General features: G+C 43.7%; 1 protein-coding gene across 17 annotated transcripts in view; it reads right to left on the reverse strand.

The window, feature by feature from the left end:
* L3MBTL4 (L3MBTL histone methyl-lysine binding protein 4) overlaps window positions 1-18,458 on the reverse strand; it is a 474,605-nt gene that overhangs the window by 22,644 nt on the left and 433,503 nt on the right. Inside the window, exon 18 of one of the 17 annotated variants that reach the window (XM_063620654.1) lies at window positions 2,612-2,681. The exons of 15 other annotated variants lie outside the window; for them this stretch is intronic. In XM_063620654.1, coding sequence (XP_063476724.1) covers window positions 2,659-2,681 — 23 coding nt within the window. In that variant the 3' untranslated portion in view covers window positions 2,612-2,658. Of the gene's footprint in view, window positions 1-2,611; window positions 2,682-9,330; window positions 9,395-18,458 lie in introns of those variants that run through there. One more of the 17 variants, XM_055237893.2, reaches the window with a different exon arrangement.

Here is an 18,458-nt window from a genome sequence, read left to right on the forward strand (position 1 = left end):
ACTGGCAGAGAAGACACCATAACTGAATGGACACCAGCATCAACCTGACCAGGAGACTGGAGTGGCTCTTATTTTGAAGTTTCTTCTTTTTAGGCATCCTCCTGCCTGGTCACTTCCTACCCTGCTCTCCACATGCAGATACTGAGCAGCCCTGCTGGGTTGGGCATGCACAAAACTGAAAGGCCCTACTGCTTTATACATCTGTGAGTAGGACACAAAATAAGACATTACAGTGCCTGAGGACATGGTTTAATTGTACTTTAATTCCAACAGTAGATGGTAGCACTGGTTGAGAGGAGCTAATGGATGTGGAAGTCAGCCCTGGCTTCAGTTGTATGGGCACCCAGGCCTACGGTGGAGTGCAGTGCAACCAGTCCAAAAGCCTGAGCAGGTCTGCGTGCTGCTCTCTCAACTCCCACAACGGGAGGGGTAGGGGAACGAATATAAGTTATCAGCCTTAAAATCTGAGCATGACCTACCTCTGGGAGGGCAGACACCATATTCTCTTTGTTTTTGTAACCTCTACCCCCTGGCACAGCACCTGGTACACAGAGGTGCTCAATAGCTGTTTGCTGACAACCAACGGGGCAGGAGTAACTCTTCAGAAGGGGCAAAAGAGTGGATCCTTCTTGGATGAAGGAAAGCCTGGAGCTCCCCTCACTCTGTCCATGCTATGAATGAATGCCTCATGGATCGTGCCTCCCTTTTCTCTGGGAATGTGCCCCATTCCCAACCCCTGGGCACACCATTTGAGCAGAGGGTCCACAGGGGTCAACTTGAACAGAGAGACCCCTGACTGAAAAGACTCCTGAGGTCCAGTGTGTCTCCAAGGTTCCCAGGCTTATGTGGACACACAGCCAGCCCAGGGCACAGCACTGTGCCTGTTATCCAGGAGCACACAATCAGAATGACAAGGCTGGGATCAAACGGAATGATCCCTGCCAGAGGCCAGGGAACAAGCCTGTGCTGGGCCCCTCTTAATCATCTGTTTTATTCACTCCAAGTGACTTCATGAAGGATGGTGCTATTAGCCCTGACAGATAACACAGCAGTCTCAGAGACACAATGTAACTTGACAAAAGTGATTCAACAGCCCAGGGTGGAGCTGGGGTGCTGATCCTAGAGCCTACCACACTGGGGGCATTCTTTTCCTCCAATCCTTCAATAGTGGGTTATTTCTCACACTGCCTGTACATTCCTGTTTAGAAGGTGACAGGCAGAAGTCACACTTTGGGGGCAGGGTGTGGCCCGATCATCCTGAAAAGAAGGGTTGTCTCTTCTTTAGCAAGGTAAGCCTCTGTGTTGCAATACTCAGCATCTGAATCTCAAGACAGGTCCCTGGAGGTATTGTCAGATTTATCTCAAAATAAACATTGCTTCCAGGGATCCTGCATGGGACCCTTGGAGACCTAGTCAAAGGAGAATCTTAGGGTACGGGAATGACAGCCACCTGGGCTCTGCCTGGCAGGCAGTAAAGGCACATTCGCCTCCAGGGGCCACACTCACCTCTCTGGGAAAACAGGGCTGCTGCTCACCCTGCTTGTCCCTGGCACAGAAAGCTACCTTGTCCCTGGCACAGAGCTCAGCACAGATGCAGGCTCCCAGACACCACCGAGGGCTCCCCTCATGGAGTGGCTGACGTGCTGACAGAGTTAGAAAAGTCAGTCTGCGTTGTGGGGTGCTCTCAGGGCCAAGTGGCTTATGTGCTCCCTGCACCCTGCAGACAGTTCTTCCTGCTTCTCAGCAGAAACTCTCCTAGGCCTAAGGCCACGTGTCATCCCAGCCACTCTGGGAGAGTGAGAGGCCAGGTTTCCCCCTAGGAAGTGAAACAAAGCATCCCCGTCTCAGGTGTACATCATATTGTCCACTTTTGATTCTTTTGTTGAAAACATATAAATAAATTAGTTTGTGCTTTTTTTTTTTTTTTTTTTTTTTTTTGAGACGGAGTTTTCCTTTTGTTGCCCAGGCTGGATTGCAATGGCATGATCTCGGCTCACTGCAACCTCTGCCTCCTGGGTTCAAGCAATTCTCCTGCCTCAGCAGCCTGAGTAGCTGGGATTACAGGCGTGTGCCACCACCCCTTGATAATTTTTATATTTTTAGTAGAGACAGGACTTTGTCATGTTGGCCAGGGTGGTCTCGAACTCCCGACCTCAGTTGATCTGCCCACCTCAGCCTCCCAAAGTGCCGAGATTACAGGCATGAGCCACAGTGCTCGGCCTGTGCACTTCTTTTCACATTTCACTTTTGGGCAAACTCAATGAAGAAGTAGCTCATGGGCTATTTTCTTCTTGTAGGAGTTGTGTATATTTCCAGCATTTTCCTGGCTTTGCAGAGAAGCCAGAAGCAGCGGTGCACACAGGATGAGTTGCTCCTCAAGCTGCCCTTGCCTGGGCTGATTTGTGTTCCCTCCCGCATACACCAAGGCTAGTGAGGCGGAGGATGGCAATTGCTGGCCGTGCTGCTTGGGGAAGCATGCCCAGGTGTCTGTGCCCACACCAAATTTCCCTCTGCTTTGCTTTCTGAGAAGGCCCTCCTGCCTGTTTTGCAGGTTTCCCTCTGTTCACACAAATCAAATGTGTGTACTCAAATACGCTCTCCCACCACTGACCTCTTGGTGTTCTCTGGGCTCCTTGGCCTGGTCTCACCTTCTGCTAATTACAGGCAGCAAGCACAGGGGGCTGTGATGATTGGAAAATATATGGGTCAAAAAGAAAATAAAATTAAGGCTAGTCTTCTTTGATACACAAGTAAAAGAAGAAATGAGTATTCTTAGTATTTCACAGACTTCAGTCTTTAAAAATTATTAGAACTATGAAAAGTTCTTTGTTATACAAGTAAAAGAAATAAGTATTCTTAGTATTCCACAGATTTCAGTCTGTTCTTTAAAAATTATTAGAATTATGAAAAAAAGAAACAATGAATGACACTAACTTTTAAGAAGACTGAAGTGAGACCAAGCATGCAAAAGGCTCTGTGCTCTTCATTATGGGATTCGGGTCCTGTGGGAAACTAAGTTCCAAGGGCTAGGTGCAGTGGCTCATACCTGTAATCCCAGTGCTTTGGGAGGCCAGAGTAGGAGGATCCCTTGAAACCGGGAGTTTAAGACCAGCCTGGGCAACATAGCAAGACTCCTTTCTTTGAGAAAAAAAAAAAAAGCCAGCCTTGGTGGCCCCTGCTTGTAGTCCCAGCTACTCCGAAGACACTTGAGTCCAGGAGTTTGAGGTTGCAATGAGCTGCGACTGTGCCACTGTACTCCAGCCTGAGGGATAAAGTGACATCTCATCTCAAAAAAAAAATATTTTTTTTAAAAAAAGAAACTCCAGTTCCAAGTCACACAAAAGCTATTCTGTTCGGTCACCTATGTTCTCTTCTAGAATAAATATCTCCCGATGCAACATGCACAGACACTATATCTTTTTCCAATTTATCAACAGTCAAAAGAACAAAAAGCTTTCAACATTCTGTGTGTGTGTGTGTGTGTGTGTGTGTTTTGGGAAAAAAAAGGGAAGAACAAAAGCAAAACACTTGAAATGTTTAAATGGCAGGAACAAGTAACTTGCGTAAGTTAAAAAACAAATTATGAAGCAAAGGGATAATGAAGGAATGGAATTAGCCCCTCTATGTTGCGTTTCAACCTCCTATTTAAAAAAAGAGAATCCCGCCAGTGGAGCTACTAGCTCCCACCTGAGTGAGACCTGCACTCCCGCTTCCCACACAGGGTGCCCACTCCCCTGCACTTTGGCCCACCTCTGCCACCCCACCATTTCTTAAACTTGACAGACGGCCTAAACAATCTGGCCTCTTCATTGAGCTGCTGGCTTTCTTTACAGTGCAGAATAGACTTCCCAGGTCTGCCCAGCTGTGGACACAGCCAGAGGTTGTTTCCTCACGACAGGTCAGCATAGGAGCCAGGTCTCCTGGAGCAAGGTCTCTGTCACATGAAATTCATACCTTTCAATTAGAATTTTTTGCGGAAGCACAGAAGCAGAGAAACCACAGACAGAGCCATTCAGAAGCCTGGGTTTCATAAAGACTCCCAGAGGTCATGGAAAATGCCCCATACAGAGTCAATGGCATACTTTCAGAAAATACACATTGAGAAACGTGCTATAAATTAGTTCGTTTCAGATGCTAATTTTATACTCATAATAGCTTGCAAAAATGACATCTAGCTCATTGCTATTTTAAAAAAGTCCAGAGATTGGATCAAAGCTACTATATTCATCACACATATACTTAAGAGGGATGAGAGATGATATGATTTACCCTGAAATTAATTAATTTACTATGTTTTCCCATTTATGTGAATATGCCAAAAGATGCAGAATTTGAAAATGATGTTTTCTATCCTTATTAGTAAATATAACTACTAAGTAATTATTTCTTAGTAACTGGTTTAAAGCTATCATATCAGAAATTCCAGTAACAACCGAGGGGCAATTGAGGAAACGGGCTGAAGGCTTCATCACCTCAGCAGAAAGATGACAATTTCCTTGAGTCTTTTACTCCTACCACGGACAGTAACATGAAAACTGATGCGATTTTGTTAAGGGAGGCTCAAGTTGCTCACGTCACAAGGAAACACGTCTTGTAAATTAAGACCTTCGTTTCCAGCGTGAAGGAAACTCCTTACTTGTAACGATATGGTAAGCCTCTTCTTCAAGTAAATGACACTTGTATTCAAACCTGTTTTACACTGCTGTGGGAAATAACTGCATTTGGAATCAGTAATTTTCTCTACACGACTACTTTCTACTTGAGGAATAGCCATTGTGGAAGTGGTGTCACTAGAATACAGTTATATTTTAAGGAGCAAATGCTTAAAGACTACCCAGTCGTAGATAACCGAATCACTGCTAATGAATTAGAGAAGTCAGTGGTAACACCAACACTTGAAACCCCAACACAACCCTTTTCTTAATTATCAACTGTAAAAGGCAAGCTGCTAACATGTGTGTGTTTGTGTGGGTGGGGATTAAAAAAAAACAGTGTTAGGAAATAGAACAATTTTCCTGAAGCTAGCGTTTGAAGAAGACTGACTCGAGTAGGCTGTCACCACACTCTCAAGATCCTGTTGGTTATCATGGGTAATATTTAGGAACATTCTGCAGAGCCTCTAATAAACCATTTGAAAGGGAAAACACTGAGCACAGGATTGAGCAGTGTTGGAATGGAACAATGGCAGTGATGGAAAATGTGCCTGTGACAAACAAGACACAGCAAGTTTCCGAGGCCAGGTGACCCCTCCCACTTCCCAAATAGCCCAGGACTCTTCAGGGAACTTACTGCCCCTGATTTTTCAGTCTTTCTGTAGGCTGATTTCCTCATACTAAACACTCCTCAATTACACAGTGAGGCTTCATTGTGTCATATTTTATTCTAACCTGGGAATGGCAAGATCATCTGAAATTTTTTTTTTTTTTTTGAGATGGAGTCTTGCTCTGTCACCCAGGCTGGAGTGCAACGACGTAATCTAGGCTCACTGCATCCTCTGTCTCCCAGGTTCAAGTGATTCTCCTGCCTCAACCTCCCAAGTAGCTGGGACTACAGGTGCGCACCACCATGCCTGACTAATTTTTGAATTTTTAGTAGAGACGGGTTTTCACCATGTCAGCCAGGCTGGTCTTGAAGTCCTGACCTCAGGTGATCTGCCTGCCTCAGCCTCCCAAAGTGCTGGGATTATAGGCATGAGCCACCACACCCCGCCCATCTGAAATTTATTTAAAGGCCATGTAAATTTATTAAGACATACTGGTGTAATTCTTTGGAGGAATGCAAGGATAATGATTGTGGCCACATTTCTGAAGTATGGTAGTATTGCTAAATCCCATTATTGAGCCATACTTTATTGTAGAATATTTCCCATCTTAAAACTATGGTGACAACTTTCATATACCACAGAAAAATGATTTCTCTTTAATGGCTTCCTCTTTTTAGTGGCTTCCATTATGCTATTCAAAACTGAAAATGATGACAGATGAATATAAATCCAAATAAAATGTTAAACATACTTAATTATGTTGCTGTCACAATGCAGGAAATTCTTCAGATAACTGAATATTTGGGAGGGGAAGCTTTTTTAAATATTCCAGAGGTAATTCCATTTCAGGTTTTGAACAGAAAAGGGAGTTCCCCTTCCCCCACCTTGATACATTATTTCTATCAAAGGTAGCTTTGCTGCTCATGTTCTCATTTCTTTCTTGGTGAGAAAATTAATTGATATGCTAGAGTAATTTGCATCCAGAGTGAATCTGAATGTTGTTTCTGAATTATTTTTGGACTTTGGCTTTCTTAATGATCTACGTGTCTTTAGGAGTATTTTTTTTTTTTGAGACGGAGTCTCGCTCTGTCGCCCAGGCAGGAGTGCAGTGGCGCGATCTCGGCTCACTGCAAGCTCCGCCTCCCGGGTTCATGCCATTCTCCTGCCTCAGCCTCTGGAGTAGCTGGGACTACAGGCACCCGCCACCACGCCCGGCTAATTTTTTGTATTTTTAGTAGAGACGGGGTTTCACCGTGGTCTCGATCTCCTGACCTCGTGATCCACCCGCCTCTGCCTCCCAAAGAGGAGTATTTTTTTCAGAAGGGAAAATTTTTATAGGTATAGATTATTGGTCAAAATCATTGGTCAATTCTTGGTAAGAAAAATAAAAACTGCTGCTTGGGCCTCAAACTATGCTGTCTTAATGACTAGGAAAACATAATTCTCAACTTTTCCATTTTTTTTTCCCTTGGGAGCTCCAGACAACAGCACTATGGGAAGGAGGAAGAATTTAATGAAAGCTTGTACCTGCTAGCTGAAACTAAGCAGCCTATTTATAAACTGCTCTGAAATGTAAGTAAAAAGCTCTTACCTACTCAAGGTTCAAATGAGAGTGCTAGCAAACGAGTGAAGATACAAAGGAGAAACACAAGCTGGGAAAGAAGTGCATAATGGATTGAACCAGAGGCAAGAATGGGAGAGATGATACTAGGGAATCAGTGGGGAACCAGAAGGCAGATTTTTGTTAAGGCTGACCTGAATAGCCCTGGAGGTAACATAATGTTGCAGATAAAGAATAGATTATTAAATATTGGGGCAAAAATCTCTGCTTGTTCTGTTCCCAGTAACTAAAATCCAGTCCTCCTTCCCTTTGTGTGCCCAAGCCTGAACACGTCCTACATGGCCCAGCACTCAGGCAGTGCTTACTACATTCCAGGCACTGTTGTAAAGATTTTTAGTGAGGAAAAGGAGGCACAAAAAGGGAATGGAATTTGCGTAAGAAATTTGCCCGAAGGTAGCACAGTCAGGACTCCTAATGAGGCTGCCTGGCTCCCAGGTCTGTGCTCTGGACCCTATGTTATATTCCTGAAGGATGTTTAAGTTATAAAGGAAGGTTCTTAACAAATAGGCAAAAAATGGTCTGGAGATGAGGGCTTAGGGAGATGACATGCTGAGGGAATTATTTACCTACCTACCTGGGAGTAAGGGCAAAGTCTTAAGGTGTGATGTCTATGGGGTGGTTTAAGAGCATCAGACTAGGGAAAGACAGCTCAAGTTGAGGACAAAAAACAGAGATCACACACAGTAGAAGTGAGGGATGGGGATGATGCTACAAATGGACCAGGAGAGAAGCTAATTCAAAGGACATATTTTGTGGCTGGGATCTTGGAGAGGGCTGCTGTAGAGGGTCAGAGGGCAACTGCAGGTGTGACTCTGGGCAGGTGTGTCTAGGACCAGCAACCAGGGGTGCTGAGCAAGAATGCAGTCTTAGCTGAGGTCTGGAAATAAAAAGTGACCTGGCCAGAGAGAGCAACCAATCCACAAAAATTGTATTGGTGGAGCAGCTGATTTACCTGAGAATGAAATAAGAAGGTGCTGAGAGGCCGAAAGAGATGCATGCCTTTGACTTGTTCCCCTCAGACTCCTAACCAGTGAGCACGTATGAATGAGAATACCTTTCACCTAGAGGTTTAAAAGTCATTTCATATACGATGGTATTTGGGCCCCCAGTAGTCTTGTGAGATATTATACCATGTTCCCATTTTCAAATGAGGAAACTGATATGCAGATTGCCTCAGAAGCCATAGAGCTAGCAAATGATATGAGGTGGGAATCAAACCTGGATCCTGACTTCCATTTCACTGCTCTTTCCGTTAACTTAATATTCTGTTTTTTCGTCTCTATGAAGTATATACTTCAGTGTTTTCATGTAATGTCATATGATGAGGTCATCTTTAATAAACATTCCTTGGGAGCTTCTAGCTTGGAGATTTCATCTCCCTTCATTGCCTGATGGCTGTTAATTTTTCCTTCTTAAACTTTAAAATGTACCCTTAAGCAAAGATTTCAAAATAGGCACTGTTAAATTCTGCTAAAAACAAAACCAATAGTTCTGTGCCAGAGCGAGCCTTCCCTATATTGGGGAACTGCCTGAGTGTGTCTGTCTGGTTGGAACCGATGCCAGTGAGCCTGTGTCTTCCATGCAGTGGCCTAGAGGAATGTACAGGGGCTTGGGCAGTGGGCATGGGCCCGAGTCCAACTACACTGTGCCTTTGCTGTGAAACTTCATCCAGACGTCTGACTTCCCAGAGCCTCATTTTTTCAGAGGCTTCGCTGTTACTAACATAGGATTGCTAAGGAAATTAAATCCCTTGTATGAGATTGTGCTATGCAAATGTGAGGAATTACTCCTTTTTCTGTTTTCTCCCTTCTCCTCCAGGCCAGGGAGCAGGTAACTCCCAAATGAAAAAGCAAGCAGGTCTCTCCCACCATCAGTGGGATGGCTGAGCTGTCTGTGGTGCCTTTGCATCTTGCTGCTTCACTGACCCTGAAGGTTTGCCCCAGCCTTGGGCGACCAAGCCTACAGCGACCTCAAGGAGCAGCTGCCTCATCAGGGCTTGTAGGAGGCTCAGGATGGAGAGGGGTCTGATGCCCCCATTTTGTTCCCTTCTTTTGTCTTTTTTTCACTTCCCTAGGGAAGGGAAAATGTGCTATGAAGTTAGAAGAGGAATGAAGGAAGAAGAGAGAATGGAGGATCTTCTAAAATGGGTTTATTTCTCAAAAGCCACATAATGCTTCACAAATTCACATTAATCTAACACTTCCCCACTGTCCCCTCCCTCACTCCAGCCCCAACCATGGGGCGAAGCCCAGCAGTGTGGGAATGTGCTCGCAAACCCCCACAGACCCGTGGCCGCGTGTGGATGCACTCAACAGGAGCCAGCTATATTTCAGTTCTTGCTACTTGTATCTGTCTTTAGCATCCTCCTACAACGAGCAACACAGATAAATAAATCCCCAAACCTCACCTTGGCACTGGTTCCAGCTCCTCCCCTCTCCACCTTTAGCAGCCATTATCATAAATCACATTCTTTGATGTATCTTTCTAAACGTCTCCCTCGCTCGGATTGCCTTTTAGTAAAAGTTCATAAAACAAAACAGAATTTACTAAAAATAGGTTAGTGGAAAGGTGAGCAATACAACTTCTGAAAAAAAAAATAAACCAGTGTATGATTTGGGGATTTAGCAAAGTGAACTGATAAACTAGAACATTCAAATCTATTACGCCAATATTTTCTCTGGCAAGAGATTGCTTGCTGTCTTTGCATGTAGTTTCACTTCAGGACTTAATTCCTTGTTTAAAAGAAAATTTTCCATTAGCTGTATTTTACTTAGCTCCAGAGACGAAGCTCAGCTAATGCATATTACAATATATAATTAAGCATAATTACATTAAAATATTAAAACACTGTAAGTTATTAGAAATAATGAAATTTCTTGCATAAAGTCATTGCATGAATTACTTAGGTGCTTGTCAGATCCCTAATCAGAAAGAGCTGCCAGAGATGGCAGAGATTTCACTTGCCAAGACAACGTAGTCCATCAGCAAATCAGTGGACTTGGGAGGGAGGTGGTTTTCCAGTTAAGCTGCAGCATCACAGAAAGTTACCCTCTAAAGTCATTCTTAGATGAATACTTCTATGTCATACACAGCTAAATTCCAACAGTTAAAACAATTATTCTAAGCTAATTAAAATACAAATAAAATTTTAGGCTATGGGATAACAAATAATGAGATAAAAACAATTCTACGATTGTTGGAGGGGCCCTGTATGATATATTCAGTTCTTGCTCATCTCTTCCAAATCTTTGTTTTTTTAAATAGAAAATGTAAATTATATTTAGCTTAAGTCTATGCTTGAATTTAAATCACTAAAAAAGTCTACTTTCTATAAAGCATGTTGGAGCAATCTTGCATATAATACTCATTTGTTTAGTTAACCCTTTTTTCTGTAGATAAGGTAAATGTTAGGCCACTAGACAAAATTATCATACATCTTCAATCATCAATGTCCAGAGTAATGAGTCAATGTATGTATGTATGTATGTATGTATGTATGTATGCATATGCCTTTAAAAAAATCACTTTTTTGACACATTTCACTTTTCTTTGTAAGTAATATAGGTGGGCTAGATCAGGGGTTGTCAAGTCAGATTAGAATCATCTGAGGAGATGTGGGCATCTGGCGATGCCAATACCAACTAAAAGAGTTTCTAGGGGTGTGGACGGAAAGTGGGAACTGGTAGTTTTACAAGGTCTCTGTCACCAGGGTTGAGACACCATAGCTTAGAGTCCTACAACTTGTCCTTACCACCAGTTCATTCTCTTCTCTCCTTCTGTGAGGAGCGCTTCTTCACTAAGTCCCTGAAGGTAACTAGAAAGAGACAAACTCCACCAAGTCACCCAGTGGTGCACCTTTGAGGACTTCCACTACTCGCCTAGGTTCTATGAGGCCAGTATGGAGACAGGGAGGTGGAGGCCTGTGGGGAACTGAAGGCTACACGCCCCACTTCTAGGAGATCTCCCAGCTCCAGCCCACTGTGCCATCAGGAATGTGGGCCCAGGGCTGCCTGGTTTTCAAGAGAAGCTAGAAATCTGCTTTCTATGTGAAAACCTCTTGATTTTTAAATGCTTGCAATGAATTAAAAATTTATCAAAACTGTGTTGTCCAAACAATCACGTATGTGACCAAACATGGCCTACAAAATGCTAATTTACTACCTCTGAACTAACACAATATCCTGAAAAAAGGCATAAATAAAAAAATATTGGCAGAATGCAGCATGAGCAGCATGTGGAAAGTTTTATTTTTTAAAACTATATAGATAAATCTGTATTTGCTTATTTACAATTTAGTTGTGCTCTCCAGAACCTAATGGCATAACATTAACAGGCCCTTAAAAGCAGTGTGCTAAATGAAGGACAGTTTAAATCCATAGATGGAAAACCATTGTAGAGCAAACATGCAAACAAAAACTGATCAATCAACCAACCCACCCACCCAACTTGACCCTCTGTGGGCCTTAAAGAGGTTCTCAAGCCCTACCATGCAACGCAGATCACTTGGGAATCTTGTTTATGCAGAATTGGGGCAGGGAGGGAAAGCTGAGATTCCACAGTTATTATGTGCCCTCAGGTGAGGCTAATGTTACTGGCCACAATCTCTTCACATGTCAAACAGTAAGACTGTTTGCTCCTGGAGGCTGCACCCTGTCTTTTTTCACCATTTCTGGTAGGTCCTGAGCAACTGAGGGAACGAATCCACTTGGAAGGTCTCCTTTGCAGGCCAAGTGCAGTGTTGGGCAGGCACCACTGGAGGTGGGGTGACAGGGTGAGGGCACAAGGCAAGTAGAGTGGGCCTTATACTCTGGTTGGGGGCAAAGATACAACCAGGTGACAGGTGGCAGTGAGATGAGCTTGCGGTCTCTCCGGGATCCCTGGGAGTCCATCCTCAAGATACGCAGGCTCAAAACGAGGCCTCTGAATGCCACTCACTCGGAAGGGCTTGACTGGTTTCCCGTTGGCTGTGGGGAACCAGGGAAGGCCTTTGGGCAGGGAAGTAAGATGACCAAAGTAGGGTTATAAAAAGGTGATTTTGTTCTACAGGAAGGTTACATGTATTGCTGGACTATCGATTTTCCATACTTGCCACACAAAATAAATCTTCTAAAATGGCAACTACTTTATAACTCTGCTCTTGTTTAAGTGCCTAGCTATATATAGATTTCCGAGGGCCTTTAACTCAAAGAAATCTATGTCTCCTTACAAAATAAACCCAAACAAAGCAATAGTACAAAGAGAAACGTTTGGCATGTTATTAATTCACATGGTGACTTCAGGATACACTGAAAACACTTGTAGAAAAGAATTTCTTGCACTTCACTAAAAGTGGACAATTTCACTGCCAAACAAATGGAATTTAGTCACAAACCCAGAATCATCTGTATCATATATATGAAAAAGGGCTGGGATGAAGAGAATGAATGTATTCTACTCTCTACATTCCATCAATATTAATTTTGCTTATGTACGTGGATAGTAATTGAGTCCCATGTTTCCTCTATAAAACATCATCTAGACTTAGATAGCAAATATAGACATCAGCTCAGCCAGAGAGCTATTACAAAGTCTAAGCTCTGAAGGAATTCCTTCCAAACTTTAGTAGAGTTCATGTGGGGTGTGTGTGTGTGTGTGTGTGTGTGTGTGTGTGTGTGTGTGAGACGGGCTACTCGTCAGTCCCAGTACTCACCAATGGTACCTTTTTTTTTTTTTTTTTTTTTTTTTTTGAGACGGAGTCTCGCTCTGTCGCCCAGGCTGGAGTACAGTGGCGCGATCTCGGCTCACTGCAAGCTCCGCCTCCCGGGTTCACGCCATTCTCCTGCCTCAGCCTCTCCGAGTAGCTGGGACTACAGGCGCCCACCACTACGCCCGGCTAATTTTTTTGTATTCTTAGTAGAGACGAGGTTTCACTGTAGTCTCGATCTCCTGACCTCGTGATCCGCCCGCCTCGGCCTCCCAAAGTGCTGGGATTACAAGCGTGAGCCACCGCGCCCGGCCCCAATGGTACCTTTTACATGACAGCAGCAGTAAGGGATGGTTGTAAAGACTAAGTGAGATACATGTGTAAAGCACACAGGGCCTAGGATTGGAATATCATTTTCTTCCTCTCTGATTCACTCGTCTGTCTCCCCACCTCTCTGATCTCATTTCATGCCCAGTCCACCTTGTTTCTGTGTCCTGACCACAGCAAGCCTCCTCTTGGTCCCCTGAATGCATCTTGCTGGTAGCCTCTGCTGTTCTTTCCTCTTGGAATGCCCACCCCGTTTCTCTTTGCTTGGCTGACTCCTAGAAGTTCAGATTAAACAGCACTTCCACAGACAGGCCCATGCTGACCCTCAAATATAATTGCGGTTCATCATGTTTCCTATCACAGTCAGTACTTAGTATGTGCAAGTTTGTCTGTATTCCCATTACTGTAAGCCTTGCCAGTGCCTTGCACACAGTAGGGGCTTAATAAATACATGTTAAGCAAATAAGTCATTTAGGGAAGAGTCTGTCTCTTATTCAGTCCTCAAGATGAACAAGGCTTTGCCTTTAAGAGGCCCATAAACATTCTGTTGATTGACCCTAAATGACTCCCATCAAATCACACGGCAGGTTGGTCACTTGCTACCTGGCATCTTTTGTCTACACTAAAGCTGCTTTGATAGTAACCTGTTTAATTATTCTCACACTTACACTGCTCTATAACTACAGCGAGGAAAGAGGAAGATCTTAGAGGTAAAACAACAAAAAATTCACAGCTGCCGTGTCAAGGTTTTTAAAAAATTGAATTTAAAAGAATAAAGAATTAGCCAGCCCCACCTTTAAAATTTCTGTAATCAAATGTTAATACATAAAGTTTAGCCACATTAGAATGTTTGGGAGATATTTCTGTTCTGTGGAATCCTGCTCAGCTGTAAAATACCAGGTCATCTGAAAAAAATCAACACTGGCTGAACCTAGTGACATGCTGAGCCCAGCCAACCCCAGGAGGTGAATGTCCACTGCCCTGGAGGGATTTCTCACACTTCTCCTCTTCCCCCAACTCTCACCCAGAAACCTCTATTGTGTAGCCCTAGGCTGTGGACTTTGGCCAACAGTACATCCATCCAGAGCATCCATCCATCCATCCATCCATCCATCCATCCATCCATTTATCCAACATTATGCCAGGTTCTTGGGACACAAAGATGAACGAGACTCATTTTTTGCCCTCAAGAACTCATGGTCCAGCAGGAAGGGCATATGTGGAAAGAATTGGTTGCAGCAATGAGGTACAAGGTGCGAGGAGGACAGGGTGATGTGCTGAGTTCAGGCTGACAAGAGGGCATGATGGGGAGCCCCGGGAGGGGAGGCTTGAGCTGGGCCCTCAGGTGGACAGAAGCCTGTTAGGCAGACGGGGCTTGAGGTCTTTCAGGCAGAGGAACACATGGTGCCTGGTTATGGGGACCTGGGCCACAGGGTGTATCAAACCTGTAGTATGACACGATGTTTGATAGAGTGCCCCATACTCTCATATCCCCCATTATGCGGGGACAGTGTGGGGCATGAGGCTGGAGAGTGAGGTGGGTGCAGACCAGGAAATCCCCCAAGAACATAAAGTACTTTGAACAACTCCTGGAAGCTCATGGGGAGCGATATAGTTTGGATGTGTGCCCACTCCCAAATCTCATGCTGAAATGTAATCCCCAGTGTTGGAGGTGGGGCCTGGTGGGAAGTGTCTGGATTATGGAGGAAGATCCCTCATGAGTGGCTTGGGCCATCCCCTTGGTGATAAGTGAGCTCTCACTCTGAGTTCACACGAGATCTGGTCATTTAAAAGTGTGTGGCACCCTCCACCCCGACTCTCTCCCTCTTGCTCCTGCTTTTGTAACGTGACACGTCTGCTACCACTTCACCTTCTGCCATGAGTAAAAGCTCCCTGAGGCCTCCCCAGAAGCCACGCAGGTGCCGTCGCCATGCTTCCTGTACAGCCTGCAGAACCGTGAGCCAATATAACCTCTTTTATTTATAAATTACTCAGTCTCTGGTATTTCCTAGTAGCAATGCAAGAACAGCCTAACACAAAGAGCTAGGTAGAGTTTCATGAATGGAGAACTTGATCTGATTTTGATTCCAGAAAGATCACCTGGGGGCGCAGATGATGGGCTGGTGGAATGCAAGACTGAGAGAAAAATGAGCATCTTATGCAGCCAGCTATGTCTGAAAGTTCCAAGAAAGGTGGTCCTGGTGACCTCGTGGCCTGTTCTCTTTCCAGCGCTCGCACCAAAGTGAGCACACATGCATCTGTCAGGAGGGAGGAAGTCTCCCGTAAACACCGTCCTCTGTTTCTACACAGCATCACTTCCATATAAACCTCTCCATAGAGACGTCCATGTCTCCAAGTAACTCTTCCCAAAGAAATAACCCTTTCTTTCCAAATGGAATGACTTTTCCAGATAAATCTGGGCACAAAGCACAGCTAGGTGAAAATGGACTGAGGAACAGCCTGTCTAAGTGTCACTGAGCAAGCCACAGGTCTCTGCAAATTTAACCAAGAAGAGCTTTAACAATTTTACTGAATTGGCGGAGCATATGCCCACTATTTTGGGTCGTGAAACAGCTTTTGGTATTTCACTCTTTATTTCTGAACTAAAATACGATGAGCTAACCTGGACAAGCTCTTCTAGAGCAAGTTTTTTTTTTTTTCCATTATTTTAGGGTTAGGCAGAAACAGAGTTGTTAATTTACACCAAATGACTTTTACCACTTGTCGCTCACCAAAGAAAATAATTCCACTAAGAGATCCTGCAAGCAAAAATTTTACAAAATTATGCATTATAATAATAATCATTATAAAATTCTCTTGGTTATTTCAGCCTATGTAGAAAAAGTAATGAAAAAATTGAATTGTGGTTATAGCCATTATTTCCTACAAGGACACAATGTGAATAAATACTGTATTTTCCCCAATAGTTTTACTCAAATAGCACAGGAACGGAATTTGTAACAATTCAGTTCTTTCTGGGTAAAGTTAAAAAAAATACATGTTTTTGCACGGAGTTTTAGACTCTATTATGTTAGTAAAGTTAGATGAAGGAATGAATGAATAAGCCAGGGGTTCAAAGGAACAACGGTCCTAAACAAAATCAGCAGAGCCTCAAAGTGCCTGCAGCCACTGGCGACGCTGGACCCCAGCTTTTGTGGTTTATGCCCCTTTCTCTTCCAGGAACATGATCTGCACCATCTACTTCCTCGTCCACCAGGCCCTCTGCTCCTGGGGCATGCAGGTACTTCCTCTGAAGCCCTCCTCCGGAGATCCTAGGCACTGCGCATTGAGCCCCAGACCCAGGGCATCCCCTGTCACCAAAGTGCCTCTACTGGCCAGGCATCTGCTTTTTGTCTTTCTGAAGCACAACTGTGAGCTGCGTGGAGGCTAGGCCTGTGTCCATCTCACTTACTGCTATGTCTTCAGTGTCTGGTTTAATGCTTAGCACAAAGCAGGTGCTCAAAAAAGACCTTCTTTGATATCTCTCAGACACCTTAGAAAATATTTCCCTTACTTACCTTAGATGCTCACATGGCACTTACTATGTACCTGCCACTCCTTGTTCTAATTTTTCCAAATATCAACTCAAAATTCTCAGCCCCATTACAAGGGAAGCAGGTGGGGCAGGCACAGAGGGGTTAAGTTGCCCACAGTTGCAAAGTTAATAAGTATTAATAGTAAAAGTAAGATTTGAAGCCAGGCATGGTGGGCTCAGTCTCCACTCATGCTGGCTCCCATGCCACTGTACTGCTCTCTTGGAAAGATAGGGACCAGACTGCCTCCAGCAACAGAGAGTTACCTCCAAGAGGTCACCTCCAGGAGGTAAGAGACTCCACCCAAGCAGGGGCCCCAATACTTGCTGGGTTCTCCTTAGACTGAAGTAAAACTGTCTCCTTCAACTTCTATCATTGTCCCAATTCTGCTCTCAGGAATACCTTTGAAATTGTAAATTTTCTCTTCTACATAAAAACCATAATCTTGTACATTTAGATGTCACATATTTATATGCCTTTACAAATGTTCTACAATTATTCAGGGTGTTTTATCCCCTCTACACGGAGATAAGCCTCCCTTTTGTTCATCATTCTGATTAAGTGAGACTTTATAATTACTAGAAGAAGGTGCATACAGAAATGTGACTTTTCCAAAGTATATTGAAGGCTAATTTTCAAAATAGTTGGAAAATAGACACATTCAGAGAGCCAGCTAGAGAAACGTGTGTGTCCAGGAGGGCTACGTGTTTGATGCATGGGTCTGACAGTCACCATCTGTGCTTTCCACAGCGGCGACCATGCCATGCAGATATACTGCAAGGTAAAGATGCAATCAAAGACTTATGAAATAACACGGCAGTGGGCTCATGGGTTGATTAAATCTAAACGTTCTCGCCATTGTGTGTCCCTGCATGGTGACGGTGACAGTGACGCTGGGCTCCAGCTTTACTGCCCTGTGAAGCCATGCTGGGGGCCAAAGCCTGAACTATTTTTTTTTCTTATTCAACATACTACAGACTAGCTATTTTTGAAAAGTTATTTACAAGGCAGTCTTTCTGATTTATGACAATTTCATTTGTGAAAATAAGAAAATGGGAACTCTGAAACCAGCCAAGGTTATTGTGAAGGAGATGCTTTCAAGTAAGCTACATGTGTACCTAGCTTTGCTCTTTTCTTTCTGTTTTCAGGGAAGTTTGGATGATTATTTCACCCATGCGACCAAGAATGAGCCTTCACCCTTCTGGAGAGACAGAACTCTGCAAATAGAGCTGAGGGAATACTCAAAAGACAGATTTGGGAGTTGTAAGAACACGTGCAGTAAAATGACAGCAGAGGAGAAGGGGCAGGAAAATGTTACCTAAGAGCATGGCTGGCAGGAAGGAGTGAGGCTGGGTCCACTGATCCCCACTACTTAGCAGGAAATTGCCGCCCTACAGGGCATGGCTGGTAGGGAGGAGCCAAGCTGGGTCCATTGATCCCTGCTACTTAGCAACGCTCTTTTAGTTATTTTGAGTTTTCAATTTCCATGAAAAAAAGGTAGGAGATTTTTGTCTATTAATCCTTTTCCAATACTCAGGGTGAGTATTGCCCTGAGAATACTCACCAGCTGGAGGCGTGTGTGGCTGCAGTATTGATAACTTTGCACAAATACCTTGCTTTTATTATTATTTTTGCATCACTCTAGCATGTCGACTTTGGAAACAAAAGACATCATTCTATTTATAGCATTCTGTTTTAACTAGTGATATTTCCATTCACAAAATATAGTAATTCTCTACAGCTAAAAATGTCAAATCCTAGAAAATGTAGCATTCCTACGCATGATGTTAACATCGTCCTGGAACAGTGGTGGGCCAAAAATTCACTTGATGAATCTGGTTTTTCCGAAATAGATGATTCTGATGATTCAGACGATCTTGATATTAGTTCTGTTTAGCAATAACTCCAAGAACAGTTTTTATATTTCATTTTCACATTGAAAATCAGTAAGATTTGCTTCAGCCTCAAAGAGCATGTTTATGTAAAAGTCAGCGCTGGCAGTGAGCTGTACTTTTTTTTTTTCTTCCAAAC

This window comes from Symphalangus syndactylus, chromosome 1 (assembly GCF_028878055.3).
Source record: "Symphalangus syndactylus isolate Jambi chromosome 1, NHGRI_mSymSyn1-v2.1_pri, whole genome shotgun sequence".
In the NCBI taxonomy this organism is placed as follows: domain Eukaryota; kingdom Metazoa; phylum Chordata; class Mammalia; order Primates; family Hylobatidae; genus Symphalangus; species Symphalangus syndactylus.